General features: G+C 30.8%; 1 protein-coding gene across 1 annotated transcript in view; it reads right to left on the minus strand.

Annotated features, from left to right (window-relative positions):
• Nucleotides 1-6,813: 6,813 nt before the first annotated feature.
• LOC115890485 (protein kinase C-binding protein NELL1-like) overlaps nt 6,814-12,538 on the minus strand; it is a 167,808-nt gene continuing 162,083 nt past the window's right edge. Inside the window, exon 15 of the mRNA XM_030910724.1 lies at nt 6,814-7,266. Coding sequence (XP_030766584.1) covers nt 6,907-7,266 — 360 coding nt within the window. The 3' untranslated portion in view covers nt 6,814-6,906. The remainder of the gene's footprint in view (nt 7,267-12,538) is intronic.

Genomic DNA, 12,538 nt, shown 5'->3' on the forward strand with positions numbered 1-12,538 from the left:
AATAAAAATAGTAATCTACAGCTGAACAACTAAATAAAAGATGTAGTTAATTGCGATTATTGCAAAAAATATCAATGAAGCACGGTTAACCCTAAAGTTTTTTTTATTCTACCTACTTACAAAATAATGATAGCGGCCAAACATACATCTCAGGAACTAACAGTAAATGGAACAAAATACATAATTACCTAATAGTTAGTCTCATTTTCATGATATCACAATTCCTATATTGCAATAATTTAAAATTACAGCTAGATATGCGTCTTTAAAAGTTTAACAAGTAGTGTTAAAAGTCCTTTATTAAAAAACCAAGATAATAAAAAAGTTTATTCTATATTAACATGAAAAGAAAACAGCGGTTAGAGCCCCCTACCGATGCTCAGTTCTTTAGCGCAGACTGACTGCGCATTAAATTGCTCAGTTTGCGCAGCTTAATCTAGACTGAACTGATTCACATACAGTCTAACATTTTCAGCGCATTTTTTACAATGAAAATAGCTTCAAAATATACAGTTCTGTCTTGCCTTCTGTTAGCTTATTGCTGGGTGGTCAGCTAAGAATGGACGCGCCGGCTTTATCTCAGAAACTACTTGTCAAAATCGACCAAAAGAAATCGCCGGCAATTATTTTCAAGTGCGAAAAATGTCCGCTAGGGGGGCGTTTCTCTGATAACCAATCAGAAAACCAGGGTTTTCTCAAAATACAGGTGAACGGTATTTTTAAATATTACTATTATAATCATCGAGAAATTTGTAATTTTATGGTATAGAGTGTTTTGCTCTATCTCATAAAATAAAGTGGTGGGGAAGGTTAAACTAGCTTTTATTAAAATAAGGATAACTCTGGTTTAGGTTAACCAATTTAAACAAACTAGGGCTCGTTTAAAAGAGCTTTCTTCCTTAATGATATCCAGTATAAATTTTCTTTCCATATTTTTTTTCGTGATGGCTAGAGGGCGCTGTTTGACATCATAACAGATATTACACTTTTCCATGAGAAATTTAAATAGGAGACTATATTTCTCTTTGCTGATTAAATAGAGCATAAAAATTTCCAAAATGTCAGCGCAAACCGCAACTTTCTATCTTGTCTCTAACCGGAGATATTAAGAGAACAAATCATGTTAGGCTGCCGCTTAGGTTATATGGTCTAAAAATTATAATAGTAGGCTGGAAACAAAAAAGAGGTAAATAGGTAACGTCAAAATATCAAAAACGTTTAAGTTCATTTTCATGCATTCGAATTTCGGACGTTTTCTTAAAAAAATGACGTCATAAATTAAACGTTTATGTAACATTATCGTCAATCCACATAATTTATGAATTTCTTGGTTAATTAACGTAGGTAATTCTCAGATTAAAATGTCCAGAAGTCGGACTATCAATAATTTTATTAAATTTCTAGGAATTTTGTACCGCCATATTGCTTTTAACAATAATAAATTTCGTATGGCCAAAAACTAGGGGTATATTTCATGTAACGTCATTTTATTATTAATCCAAGTTTGTCCTTAATTTCACTTGTTTTCGTGTTTTACCTGTTGCTTGTGTTGTTTATTATTATATTATAAAGTTTATGTCGTTTGGGTCACTTTTCATATAAACCCGAATATTGAATCTTAATAGCCATACTGCACTACTGCTACTGGTTCAAATCTACCTTGAATGCAAGTAGTTCAGAACCAAGACCGTTGGTTGAGTAAATATTTGAGCAGGAATTCTAGGATGGCAAATGATTGGACTTTTTAATTATCTGAATGAAATGAACTATTCATAATTTCTAAGTAGAATTTTTATTTAGGGGGCCAATTTTGTTAGAGACTCATCATAATGAAATTGCATTTGTTGCAATTTGATCAGCATAAACGCAGTTGGTGTAAATGATGCAGTTGGTGCAGCTTGGTCGCTTTTTCTGCTATGAATGTGTGGGGCTTCTTGGATACTTTACTTTAGTATAGTTTTTTCTTGGGATTTACTTTAGTAGATAGAGACGTTGAGCGGCATATTTCCATGACCAGCCAGGTCATCAGATTCAATATGCCTGGGTTTTTATTTATGGGGTTGAATCAAGAACGAACATGGATAAAAAACAATTAAATGGTATTAAATGAAATTAACATATGTTTGATATTTTGACATCAACAATTTACCTAACTTTACTCGAATTTTTAGATCATATAATCCCTAGGTAGCCTAACATGATTTGTTCTTAATATCTCCGGTTAGAGATAAGATAGAAAGTTGCAGTTTGCTGATATTTTGGAAAGTTTGTATGCTATTTAACTGTGCAAAGATAAATATAGCCTCCTATTTAAATTTCTTATGGAAAAGCGCAAAATCTGTTATGATGTCAAACAGCGCCGTCTAGCTACCACGAAAAAATTATGGAAGCTTAAAATTTACTGAATATCATTAAGGAAGAAGAGCTCTTTTAAACGAGCCCTAGTTTATTTTAAATAAATTTAATTAACCTAAACCAGAGTTATCCTTATTTTAATAAAGCAAGATTAACCTTCCCCCACCACTTTATTTTATGAGATAGAGCAAAACACTCTATATCAGAAAAATTACAAATTTCTCGATTATTGGTAGTAATATTTAAAATACCTGTTCACTGCATTTTTTTGGAGAAAAACCCTGTTTTCTGATTAGCTATCGAAAACGCCCCTAGCGGACATTTTCGAACTTAAAATAATTTCCAACGATTTCTCTTGATCGATTTACTTATTAGATTTTTTTTTCCCCAAAGTTATACGATAAGTAGTTTCTGAGATACAGCCGGCGTCCATTCTTAGTTGGCCACCCGGTACAATAAAGAAAAAAATGTATCCTTTTGCTGCACATACACTTATAATTCGATAAGTTGACATAAACATTGTTAATTTAAGTTCCATATTTTGGTTTGAGTATTAACTCAAACCAAAATAGACTGAATATTGTTTACGGACTGTCAAAAATGAACTGAAAGGGCACATACACGTTCAGTCAGGGTGCAAAATCTGTTTTTTAGCTATTGATTTTAATCAGATTTGTTTAATTTTACTACAGTACAAAAAAGTTGAGCCTCTGTGGAATTATTAGAAGAAGAAAAACTACATAAAATATATATTTTAAAAATCTGAAAGATGTAAATATTGACTTTAATTCATAATACGTAAAATCTAGAGTTAAAATAATCTGAAAAATATTTTAGAAACATCCAGTCTACCTATTTAGTTCTAATACTTTCCTAAAAACTAACTTTTTGCTAAAGTGTATAGATAACTTGAAACATTTAAATTTGAAATAATTTTATAAGGACTTTAACATTAAAATTAAATTAAAACATTACCAAGCAATGATATTTAACAGTTAATATTTTGATAACTTTTGATATTACGTTTAAGTACAGGTGCCAAATGGCACTTTTTCGATATTCTCCAACACTATGGAAATAATCTAGCTGTATTTTCTATTTTTCCTCGATTAAACATATTAACAAGGTGTTTTTTTTTCACTGAAACCTAAAAAAATCACCTAATATTAATGACCTATAGGTCTAAAACTGTGCTAAACATTTTTCCGAATTTACAGAAACATTAATACTATATTTGCAAACGTCATTATAGATAATGAATAGCAAAGTGTGTGTCATATCGCACAAAACATATTTTTTCATTAAATTCGGAAAAATCTCTAGCGGAAAGTGTTTTTTCTTGTTATTGTTTTAAATTACTTAAACTACTTCTATTCAGAGTCATTCCGGGAAACTGGTATTCTATTGGTAGTACTGACTAAAAACACATATTGTCAAGGTCATAAGCAAGGACGAGCATTAAGTGCTTGAAATCAAAGGCGAATCCAACGGGATTTTTAGAACACATTTATTTTTTTTAGGATTAGGCTTAATCTTCGTAGTCTACTTAACAAAAACTTATTAACTTGTCCTAAGTAATAGTCTTTATTTTATTATAATTATCATATATTATACATTGTAAAAATGTTACAGTAAAAGCCAGAAATCAGTGAATATTAATAATTAAGGTTCATTCAGAAATTCGAAATTAGTGGTTTCAGTTATCGTAGAAGTTTGTTCCTCTAATTTCAATATAAGCTTTTAGAACGTCAAAATGAGTGATAGTAATTTTCAATTAGTAAGCCTCATTTAGAACCTCAAAATTAGTGGAATAAATTAGTGGTTTCAATTAGCGTAGACGTTTTTACAACTAATTTCAGTATAAGCATTCAGAACCTCAAAATTAGTGGTAGTGATTTTCAATTAGTAGAAAAAATTAACAAAAATTTAACTTTTGCCACTAATTATACTTCAATATTTGTGAATAATATAATTTTAGCCTTCCATTATTATCCGTCAAGAGAAATTGTGTTTAGAAATGAGAAGTTTATTGTTTTTAAGCTAATTATTAGGCTTTCTCTATTGATGATCGTAAATTTTTGAGTATAAATTGAAACCACTAATTTACTCCACTAATTTTGAGGTACTGAATGAGGCTTAAGGCTTCATTCAGAACCTTGCAATTAGTGGAATAAATTAGTGGTTTTAATTGGCGTAGAAGTTTGTTCCTTTAATTTCAATGCAAGCATTCAGAAGGTTAAAATTAGTGGTAAGCATTTTTAATTAGTAGAAAAAGTTATCAAACTTTTAACTTTCCCACTAATTATACTTCAAAATTTGCGAGAAATTACATTTTGACCTTTGATTATCTTCCGTCAAGAAAAATTGCAGTTAAAAATCAAAAGTTGATTGTTTTATAAGCTAAATATTAGGCTTTTTCTATGGATACAGCTGACTAACGCAATATGTTGCTAGGATATTCTATTAATTTTAATTGTGTTTTTATAAACATTATAAACGTAAACTAAAAAGCATAAAGTGTAATTGAAACCAGTAATTTATTCCACTAATTGCGAGGTTCTGAATGAAGCTTAACTGTCCATTAATTTTTCCACTTGCAAATAACTACCACTAATTTTGACGTTCTGGATGCTTACATTAAAATTAGAGGGACAAACTTTTACGCTAATTGAAACCACTAATTTCTGAGAGGTTCTCAATGAAGCTGTAGAAAAAGTTAACAAATATTTTACTTTTTCCATTACAGTTGAGGATTGGAACTTTTGGTGTTACAAAGCAAAATAAAACAGTAAATCACCACAATATACCAAAACACTTTTACTTTTACACTGGACGCGCGTTTCGCTAACCATGTTAGCATCATCAGCAGATGATTAGAAACTGGATTTCAGTTTATAATCATCGCGTCCAGTGTAAAAGTAAAAGTGTTTGGGTGTATTGTGGTGATTTAGTGTCTTATTTTACTTTTTCCAGTAATTAATTATACTTCAAAATTTGCGGGTCATGTTATTTTGACCCTTGATTATTATCCGTCATGAGAATCTGTGGTTAGAAATACAAAGTTTGTTTTTTAAGCTATACATATGATATTATAGCTTCTCTATGGATACAACTGACCACATCAAGTTGTTGCTAGGATATTATATTAACTTTAATTGTGTATTTTGTGAAACTACTAATTTATTTCGCTAATTTCGAGAATCAGAACGAGGCTTTACTAGTAAAAACTCACATTCTCTGATTTGCTAACCAGTAAAAACTCAACAACTAATTTTGAAACAAACTTTTACTACAAATTCGCTTTGCTTTTCGCCCAGTCTAATCTTCTAGCAGCTGTGTCTGTAATGTACTATCGCAAATTACTTTATTGATATTTTGACATGAGATATTCAATTTTACAATCAAGACATTCAAAGCAATCAAAATCATATTAAAGTATTCCGACTTACACTGTAACATGCACAATAATCTTGATTTATTTGTTATTAATATAATTATTCTGTATAAAGTACAAGTGAGAAAAAGTCAATAATTAAAAATATTACTAATTTTTTAAAGATTTATTAAGAATTTGTACGAAATTATGTTATAATCTAGAGCTAAATATAATAAATATGATTCTAATAACTTAATTATTATAATAAACAATGTATTTTTATATTGACAATTCACATAAAATATATATTACACTTTTTCTGGAAACTTACCATAAACTGTGAAGTTTAAAATTCAGAATTTCCCTAGCAAAAATCTTGTCTGTATTTATTTAATAGATTTTTATTTTAACTAATTTAAAAACTCTTAAACGTTATTGTTAAATAGACTATTTTTCATTAACATTATCAATATCTACGTACATTATTATATTAGTTTGTAATGTATTCCTGTTTACATAGAAGCTTTAAAATTTCGGAACATTATACTATAAGATTTCCTTAGTTTATGTATGTTTTGTTTAAAATTATTATTAGACAACTAAGGCTCATATGTTCATTATTTTACGATATAACTATCGTAATAGATAATAGGTTACTAGTAATGTCTTTTTTTAGATTGCTCACATTTTTTTATGATAGCATATATAAAGGTCAAATGTTTCTGCTAAATATTTAACTAACATCTAATCCATATAAAATCCATTGAGTTTCTTGGCTATTCATCTTTCATAAGCAGAACTAAATCAAAATAAATGTATTGATATTTTAGGAACTACTATGATATATTACAATATTTATACTCAATAGCAAAATTACTTTTTCCTGTATAATAAACAAAAATTATTCGTTGCGTACGTATAAAAAAAGAAACAAAATAATCCACTACTATACACATACTAAGCTATTCATTATTTCAATTTGTTCAAAGAATCATTCATCTCATTTCTTAGCTATTTCGTATAGCACGAAGAATGATTATATTCCAGTATATTGCAACCATACAGTCAGACTTTTTCCCAGTTAACAACAAGCGCCAAAATTGACCAACAGAAACCAGTTACTCCGGAACAATTCCTGCTACAAAACGTTTAACAAGCTCGTTTCTTTGACGGGTTCACCCTCCCGGAGGTGGCACCTGATCAGTCTGCTTGCGCTTAACCACACTCGCACCCCAAACAGTACTACCGTCCACAGTTCCACTACCTTTGTCCAGACTAAAGTCGACAGCGCTGCTGGAGTAGCGCGAAGCGACCGTTGTGCCGAGCGAAGCACTGAGAGCGTCTCTCGGGCGGCGCGAAACACCGATGCTGGTCGGAGAAGCGGCCGAACTGAGCGGAGAAGCAGCTCGGGCGCGCGGAGAAGCAGCAGAGCGGCCCGTGTCGCTGTGCGGCGCAACCAGGCCATCGTAGCCCATGGGCTGTTGTGGTGAAGAGTCGCCGCAATGGTAGTTAAAATTGCAGCATAGTTCTCCGTCCTGCGAATATACAGAAAAAGTGTTAGTTTGGAAATAGTCAAAAATACTGGGAAGGTGCGCGTGAATTTGCAAAGTTAATATTATGTAAAATAACAACATCATAACTTATTTGAAAATTATAGCATAAGGAGATGAATTTTTATGTTATGAAATTGTTATTTTACAATAAACTAAATATAAAAAGGTGAAGAAAAAGTGCTTAAAATCTGGTGCCCCTGAATAGTATCTGTTGACCACTCTTCAATTATACATGCTAGGTAAAAATTCCAAATACATATTAAATTATTAGAGGAATATGCATTACTCGTGCATAAAGTACAGTATGATCGAAAAAAAACGACATCACAGACGTCTGGGGAATGACAATCGATAAAAATTTTGGCCGAGGTAAATCTCTAGTCGTCATTTAAATAGTTATTTATGGTACTAGTGTGTTATCTTACATATAAATCACGCTGGGAAACATGTAACTCATAATTTTCTATTTTTTGGGGCTAATTTTCTCAAGTGACTTATATGTTATAACATACGAGTGCCATACAAAATTTTATTCAACAGCGAAACTATTTCATGTCCAATCTCTAAAGAATAATTATTGATTTAAAAGGATCTACCAGTTCTACTTTTATTGTTGCGAATAAATAAATTATCAGGGTGTGTTTATGTTACTATGCAATATAGATGTGCGTTTTTTTTGTAAATAATAAATATCACTGACATTAAGACGTCATTTAGATAAATCGCGATTTTTTAACGATAAAATAGGGAATTATCAACCAACAAGTCAGATTTTAAAGAAAAATTATTCAGGAAGATCATCCGCACAAAGTTATTAACCAGGCAGAGGCGGCTACAGCACAAATACTGCCCGTGGCGTATATGATTGGGAATTCATAACACACTACTTTATTATAACTGCAAAAACTCATGCGTGTGTTATTATTTATTTTATATGCATGGTATACATGTGAGTAATGTTTGTATAAGTAGTGGCTGTTGGATAAAAGTAATTTTAACGCCTAGGCATAAAACTAAAGCATAAAAGTACGAAAATATATTATTAAACTGACATAAAGTGTCAAATTCAACGAGCGTAACCATAGTTTCTCGATATATACAAGATACAAGGTATTACTTTTAAATATTTTTATATTATTTGGAACTCACGAGGGTGTCACTTGTATGGGAAAACAGGCAACAGTCAAATTTAAACGTGCCAGGGTAAACGACAACATCTGCCAGGCATTGGCTTTCTTTGTCACTCACATTGCTTAAATCATGATACCGCGGCCATTTTGCCAACTTGGAAGCTGGCCGCATAGATAAATGAAACAAGTTTAGATTGGAGAGTGTCCATAAGGACAATGTAACATAGATAAACGAAACAAGTTTAGATTGGAAAGTGCCCATAAGGACAATGTAAACACCATTTGGCGCTATTCTTGCAACGGTCGCGACCCAAAACTTTTGAAAATTTCGGAGCGGTTCGGCTTTTTCCGGAATTATGTCGCCAAATATTGTTTATTCAAATTTATTATTATTCTCGTTTAATTTTATAAATAAAAGACAGTGTGTTGCATACAAGAAACTTTATTTTATATAAGGACGCATGTATGAAATACCTATGAAACATTGGAAACCGACGTTATGCCACGATCCACGATGGTTTTTGCAGTTCACAGTTCACAGCACAGCTTTTTAAGTTTTCAATGCCACTTTTTTACAATTATCACCGGTTGGAATAAATAAAACTTGAATTAAACTCACAAGATAGCAATTATTACTTTGAAAATGGACGCTATAAACACTTTTCGGAATTTCTTTAATGAGAGCGGTTTAGATTTTGAAAGAATATTATGATTTTTGAAGATTCTGACTTTGACAAGAGAAAATTATTTCTGTTTTTGTTTGCCGTTGTTCTTAGCGACCGCTATAGTAGCGCCAGATTGCGTATAACGGTCGCGACCCAAAATAATTTCGCGACCTAAAATTTTTACGGGCTTTCCAATCTAAACTTGATGCATTTATCTATGCAATGTAAACACTATTTGACGCTATTCTTTCAACGGTCGCGACCATGGCACAAAGAATACAAGGTATGATATTGCGCAGGTTGGTCGCTACGTCACAGGTGATAACAGGCGCTATTGGTCAGCACGCTCCGCGCGCCAGTTCAAATCGTCAAGATATTGTTATAAACCTGTTTTTTTTTGTTTATATACCGTCATTGAATTATCGCTAAGCAAGTTACTGTGGAGCAGTGCGTAAGGAGTCGGGCTAGGAAGCGAGAGACCGGAGTTCGAATCTCGGCCGGGACATAACTTTTTATTTATTTTTTTAAATACTGTTGTATTCTATAGTTTATTTTTGTAGTATAAAAAAAGAACTATTTATTCTGTTATTTTTTCATCTCCGGTATTAATATAAATTGACTGTTGGTACAATACCTCATTTAATATAAAATAATATTCTACTTTTTGAAATGTATCAGGCCCTAATTGTACCTAAAAGTAATATATTTTTAATGATATACCATATTGTAAACTATTTAATATTTCAGTCACTTAAAAAGTTAATTTGCATTGAATAATTGCCTACCATTAAAGGAAATTTGAGCTATATAATCTTTGATGGGCATATTCTGGGTATGCAAATACTTCCTCTAAATTTTGGGTGTCGTTCAACGGATTTATTCTCAAAACCAGAAACATCTACATATAAAAAGAAAAGCACAGGTCACTAATTATAATAAACTTCACCCTTGGAATTACTTCCACTAATTATAATAAACTTCACCCTTGGAATTACTTCTATCACAATTACAATACATTCATCTGCATTGGCATTTTCTACTTTTCGATGGGAAACAATAAACTTCCCAATATTTTTTAAATGATGTAACAATTCCTCTTGTGGTTACTTTTCCATAGATATCCTCAACTCTGTCCTCATGTGAATTCAGAGGCAATGAAAATGAAAATTATTTACCATAAACATCGCAAACTAAAAACCTAATAAACAATTTTATACCGAATATAGAAATAAATTCAGTATTCTTACCTATCGTCCAAATCCATGTTAATAGATAATTATTATTTTTAAATATATTTTTGGAACTGCTGGTTTTAGTAATTATTAAATTAAACGAACTAAAAAGTCTTAAAAATAAACAATTCTTAACCATAACCCCAAAAATGCAGATCTCCTGTCAACTTACTTTATTTTTTATTTATTCATTATTTTCATAGTGACGTCACAGGTGGTATGCGCCAACTGAACGAAATTGGAGCCGCTATCGATCATACCTTGTATTCTTTGTACCATGGGTCGCGACCCAAAGCTTTTGAAAATTTCGGAGCGGTTCGGCTTTTTCCGGAATTATATCGCCAAATATTGCTTATTCAAATGTATTATTATTTTCTTTTAATTTTATAAATAAAATACGGTGTGTTGCATACAAGAAACTTTATTTTATATAAGACATATATGAAATACCTATAAAACATTGGAAACCGACGTTATGCCACGATCCACGATGGTTTCTGCAGTTCACAATTCACAGCACAGCTTTTTAAGTTTTTAATGCCACTTTTTCACAATTATCACCGGTTGGAGTAAATAAAACTTGAATTAAACTCACAAGATAGCAATAATTACTTTGAAAATGGACGCTATAAACACTTTTCGGAATTTCTTTAATGAAAGCGGTTTAGATTTTGAAAGATTATTATGATTTTTGAAGATTCTGACTTTGACAAGAGAAAATTATTTCTGTTTTTGTTTGTGTTTGTTCTTAGCAACCGCTGCAGCAGAGCCAGATCGCGTATAACGGTCGCGACCCGTAATAATTTCGCGACCCAAAATTTTGACGGGCTTTCCAATCTAAACTTGTTTCATTTATCTATGGCTGGCCGGCTGTCCTGGCAAGTGTTTTAAAACAATTTTGCTTTTTTACAATATAAAATTACCATTTGGATGTATTTAATTCGGTTATTCAGTTAACTGGTAAGTTTGAAATTTCACACAAATACTTTATTCATAAATACAACTAAGATGTTAACGTATTTTTGTATTTTTAGATTTCAACTTTTGCAAAGACCCGTCGATAGAACTTGCCTGGCAGCGTACCTGTTTAACTAAACGTATTATTTCCTGATAATAATTTCAAAACACCTAAGTACCTCTATAATTTAAGGTGAAAAATGATTTTGATTATGTTTTATATTATTTAAATACTTTCTAATCTCAAATAATAGTAAGATCCTTGTTTATATCGCACAACCTGATCAAACCTGTATTGTATCCAAAAAATGTTTACAAAACAAACAGTTATTACAAAAACAATGTCCTTTTAATCTGATTTATACCTCAGAAGGATGCCAGTTTTATTAAATCAACATTATCTTATTTTGCCATTAATATACAAAAAAGAAGCATAATTTCTTAACTTAAATTTTCTTTTATTTCTCTTGACAATGTTCTCTATTTTAAGTTAGTAAACTTTTGAACGGGATGTGCGATATATAAAATACATAATATATCCAAGGGTATGATTTGATAAAAGTATTTTTTGATGCACGTTGGCTTAGTTTATGGTTTATTCAGCTTATATTTATTTGGAATAATAGTTTTTTTGCCTTTGGAATGGCATGCATTGAGGCTAGATAGTGTTTCATTAGATCATTAAAGGAATTTAAATTATCATAATATATTTTTTGTGATATTAGTGTGTTTTCATGATACAGGTAGTATCATAGTGCCTTATGCATGTTATTTATTATATACTTATGTATTATTAGTAAATAGATGATAACATACTATTAAAATGTAATTTTAATAGTATGTTTATCTTTCCAATTCATTAGTAATTAGCAAAATGTATTTTGAACTAATTTAAGTCATTAATTGATCATCTTTCTTTTTTAGGTTCCGGGATATTCTTTTTCATTGTTAAAAAATCTATTATGTATATTTCAATATTATTGTAATATAAATCGCAGCTCTAAAAATAAATGACATTGTTTACTAAACGTGTAATTTATTTACTATGAATTTTCTCTGAAAATAATAAGTCTTTCTTAATAATATAATTGATTTGCTGTGTAAAGTTAATAGACATATTTTTGAATACTTTAAATTATATTAAAGTAATAAAAAATATGTTTATTAACTTTAAACAGTAAATCAGTGATACTAATAAAAATATGTTTTAAAAAAAATCCCCTCTTTTAAGCGCCGCCCCTCCAATTCCCCTCAATTTAGCTAGTACTGC

The sequence above is a fragment of the Sitophilus oryzae genome, unplaced genomic scaffold (genome assembly GCF_002938485.1).
Source record: "Sitophilus oryzae breed Bouriz unplaced genomic scaffold, Soryzae_2.0 scaffold_866_pilon_pilon, whole genome shotgun sequence".
In the NCBI taxonomy this organism is placed as follows: domain Eukaryota; kingdom Metazoa; phylum Arthropoda; class Insecta; order Coleoptera; family Curculionidae; genus Sitophilus; species Sitophilus oryzae.